At 38.5% G+C, this 4,415-nt stretch overlaps 1 protein-coding gene across 1 annotated transcript; it reads right to left on the bottom strand.

Moving 5' to 3' along the window:
* Positions 1 to 615: 615 nt before the first annotated feature.
* Positions 616 to 1,635, bottom strand: LOC108332791 (uncharacterized). Its single transcript, XM_017568094.2, has one exon. The coding sequence runs from the start codon at positions 1,633 to 1,635 to the stop codon at positions 616 to 618; it is 1,020 nt and encodes a 339-aa protein (XP_017423583.2).
* Positions 1,636 to 4,415: the final 2,780 nt, after the last annotated feature.

Here is a 4,415-nt window from a genome sequence, read left to right as displayed (position 1 = left end):
AAATTCGCTTACAATTGAACGGTTTAAACTCTGCTTAAATTGTATCGATCAGTCTAAACTCTGCTCATCCTAACCTACTTCCAAATGAGATAGCACACGGAAACAACTAGCACCTTCCATTATATCTTGCCTCAACAAACCGACCGTCGAAGACATCTTCTCTTCTTCACTAGGAAAGACTAACTTCTTCTCACCACAATCCATAAGAATGTGATTGGCAGCCAACCAATCCATTTCTAAAATTAGCTCTAAACCTTGAAGAGGTAAGCAAATAAGGTTTACTTTAAACCGACGACCTTCAACCTCAATTGGACATCTAACACACATAGTAGATGTTCGAACCACACCAGATGCTGGGGTTGACACCACCAGATCAAACTGCATCTCACTCTCAGACAATCCCTACTTTTCAACACATGCCTTTGAGATAAAGGAATGTGTTGCCCCCGAATCAAAAAGCACACAACAAGGAAATCCATACAACAAGCAAGAACTGGTAATAAGGTTACCTGAACTTGCTGCTTCCACTCCCGTCATAGCATATACTCGGCCAGCAACCTGAGCTCTTCCACCACCACCTCCACCTCTTGACTGAAACCTTCCTACATTCTATGGTTAACCACCAGCTCTTCTGCCCAAACGACAATCTCTCTCGTAGTGACCTTCTCTTCCACACCGATTACACTTCCTATACTCAGTCAATTGAGGGCAAACCGACTTCAAATGAGGTCCTCCACAATTATAACAAGTTATCGGCCCTGGCTGTCCTGAATAACCACTCAGAACAGATGAAAGGGATGAAGAACTCTTGGATATTGAAGAAGTAGGCCGAACATAAGGAGTGCTTCTAGAACCCGAGCTGCCCTTAGATACCATAGGTCCACCAACCCTCGGTGTCTGGCTTTGTTGACCGTCAACCTCCCTCTTACTCTTCTCCATGACCTTAGCTCTTTCTACCAACACATGAAATTGCTTAATACACAACCCAGCCACCATCAATTTTATATCCCCTCTCAACCCGTTCTCAAATTTCCTACATTGTCCCTCTTCATTCATAGCCAAAGTGTGAAAATGTAACAAGTGCTTGAATTTATCTGCATATTCTAAAACTGTCATGCTCCCTTGCACCAGCTGAAGGAACTCTAATTCTTTGGCAAACCGCACACTGTCTGGAAAATATTCTTCATAGAATTTAATCTTGAATACATCCCATGATATGTGAGTGCCAATACTCTCCAACAATAACCTTGTGCTGCACCACCAGTGGCTAGCTTCTCCAGATAACAAATATTTTGTGAAAGCTAATTTGTTCTCATATGGAAATCTCTTTGCTTGATATAATCTCTCCATATCCTTGTACCAATGATCAGCTTCATCAGGGGTACACCTACCAGTAAACTTAGCTGGACGGTGTTGCAAGAAACTTTCCAAGCTCCACTCTTTAGCTGGAATAGTTGATGAAGAAGAACTTGCTGTAGCCCGACGACCAGCCATCAATTCCATACACTGCCTTTGAGATGCCTCAGCTGACACTCTAGCATCTTTCAACTGCTGCAAAGCTACAGTATTTTGCTGCACCAACGCAACATTATGTTGCTGCATTGCCTGCAATACAGACTCCATCATTCTCCTCATAGCCGATGCATCAGAACTTGCAGATCAGGGAGGAGGCCTACGTGACATTTTCTCTGGCATCAAGAGAAAAGGAACCATCCTTCTAGCTCAAGAAGGTAAGGATCCTACCGAAGATAATATGAGTACACAACACAAAAATATAGCATAACTATATCATAGAATAATCACATATAATAATATAATAGAACAGTTATTTAAGAGAAGTTTAAGTATTTAACAGTACAATTATCCAAAAGATAACTATAAAAATTAAATCTTTCAACCAACAACATAATTTATTACAAAACTATGAACAAGACCGAACAGTCTGTACTATACTAGTGGGTCTTCTCCTTCCAGAGCTTGTTCCACCGAAACCTCCTCTCATTCTTCTAACACCCACAAGATGATCGTTGCAAAGGATAAACCGAACGGCAACATAAGCAAAATAGAAAACTAGGGTAAGCTAGTGTAATTTAATATGCAAGTTAACATACCACTCAATAAACAAATAAAACACACAAACACATGCATAAATGATATAAACAAATAATAACCGACCACTTTACATTAGACAGTCCGGACTGGTATGAATACGTATCTATGACCGTTCGTGCACTCTTTGTGGTGAAACAGGTGGTCCACCCCAAGCTACCACACAAGGTTATCTCGTTATCACTCACCTTAGGTCAAGGTAAAACCCCTAGGCTAAGGCCTCCTGCTATTCTAAAACGACATGTCTCACCATTCTCTACTTGAGAATTTGTGACCATTAGTAACCCATCATTTCAACAATTCCTTCTTGGAATCCTCTTTCACATCCATATTACCAATATCATATCATAGTCTCACTTCGACACCATTATGATAATACATACATAAGCCATCACATCCATTGTAATAAATATAAATATAGACCGAACAGGAATCACCAAACATATATAAACAATACCTAACACCCTACGAATGTTGGAGACCGAACGGTCTCTCACTACCTAAAGAACAGGACCGAACGATCCTTAACTGTTATGGCTGAAGAGATGACCGAACGCTAATTAAAAACTGACCATTATAAGATACCGAGTACAACAACATGACCGAATACTACTACCCGGCCAAGAACTAAGTTAGATCGAATGCTTATGGCTTAGACCGAACACCTATAACTTAAACCGAACACCTATAGTTTAAGCCGAACCCCCATAGCTTAGGCCGACCCTAAAACATAACCAAACGGTCATTAACGGTTAAGACCCATAAGAGACCGAACACATTTAAGACCGAAGGGTATGACTAGACTGAGCGCTATATTCAATTGAATATTAGCACAAGACCGATCGGTCATTAACTGAAGATCCACAATAGCATAACTTAGTTAAGACCGAACACCAAAGAAAGTCGAACGGTCAATGAAGGACCCTCAACGAACTGCATAATTATGCATAATGACTACAGAATTATCATCAACACCAGATCCTTACCAATTCCCTGTATTATTCCTAACTTCTAATCCTCCAAACTGGTATCATCCATATCTATACCCCTTAATTAAGAGTATCTAAGCCTTTCTAACATCATTAAGAGAGTTTCATCTCAGATTTGAGAGTCAATTTTGTAGAATCATGAACTCAATTACCAAAAATCAATTTTTCTAGTTTTGGTATAGTTTGAGTGACTTAAGTGTTCTAACAAGTCTTAAATAAGTTACCCAGATTTTCCATACAAACTCAACTCACAACTGACACAAATTTCCCATTTTCACTTCCACACTTTATCACAATTCACTCGGCTAATGAAACCAGAATTATGCAGAAAGGAATTCAACATGAACACAGCACACACCAACAATGTCGAACACATAACCATTCAATTTCACATACATGCAGAACCATCAAGCAATATTTTTATACATAGTAAATCATAATTAAATTAACTAGCTTCCCTTACCTTTTTATGCCGAAAAGAACAACGTTTAACTTTTCTAGCAATTGCTTTCTCACCAGAAAATCTTATGAACACCTATACTTCACCGATTGGTGAGAAAAGACCCCTCAACAAACCAAAAATGAAATTAAAAAGAAGAAAAGAGGATTGAAGTATACATGCAACCAGCAGAACTCTCTTACATGTGACAAAATTTTCCAGAATTCACAAAATCTTAAGAAACGAAACTTACCCGTTCAAAACACAACTTGATCGATGAAAGAAGAAGTCCTTTACACCAAGATCACTTAGACACAATCTGATTGTAGATCAGATGAAGTGAGATGAAGAAATTTTATAGAGAAATTGTAGAGAGAAGAAGGAGAAAAGGAAACTCAGAATTTTTGGAGAGAAGGAATGCATGCAGAAAGTGGCACGAAATTTCAAAACTTTTGTTTATATACTACCGTCAAAACCGATCGACCCAATGGCATGCATACACGTGTTCTCCTCTTCTGATTTTCACAGTCCTTACACTCTTGGCTCTTATCAATCGTCCTAATGATACAAAAGTTGCATCAATTAGTTAAATCAGCTCCATGATCTCTAACTCAAATAATTCAAGTACAACCATTCTTATTTAATTCACACGAAGGCCAAGGTATTATCTCCTGGATTTTAGATTATGGCGCAACAGACCATGTTGTTTCTTCTCTTAACAACTTATATTCTCATAAAAAGATTACTCATGTCACCATTAATTTACCGAAAGACATAACAACTACTACCACTCATAAAAGAATTGTTAAAATCAATGACCAAATCTTTCTAAATGATGATCTTTTTATTCCAGATTTCTGTTATAATCTGATATCTAT

The sequence above is a fragment of the Vigna angularis genome, chromosome 11 (assembly GCF_016808095.1).
Source record: "Vigna angularis cultivar LongXiaoDou No.4 chromosome 11, ASM1680809v1, whole genome shotgun sequence".
NCBI classification, from domain to species: Eukaryota; Viridiplantae; Streptophyta; class Magnoliopsida; order Fabales; family Fabaceae; genus Vigna; species Vigna angularis.
This window is presented reverse-complemented; position numbering and strand designations above follow the sequence as displayed.

Coding starts and splice junctions, on each gene's coding strand:
- LOC108332791 (XM_017568094.2), bottom strand. CDS start 1,635: ATGAGGAGAATGATGGAGTCTGTATTGCAGGCAATGCAGCAACATAAT.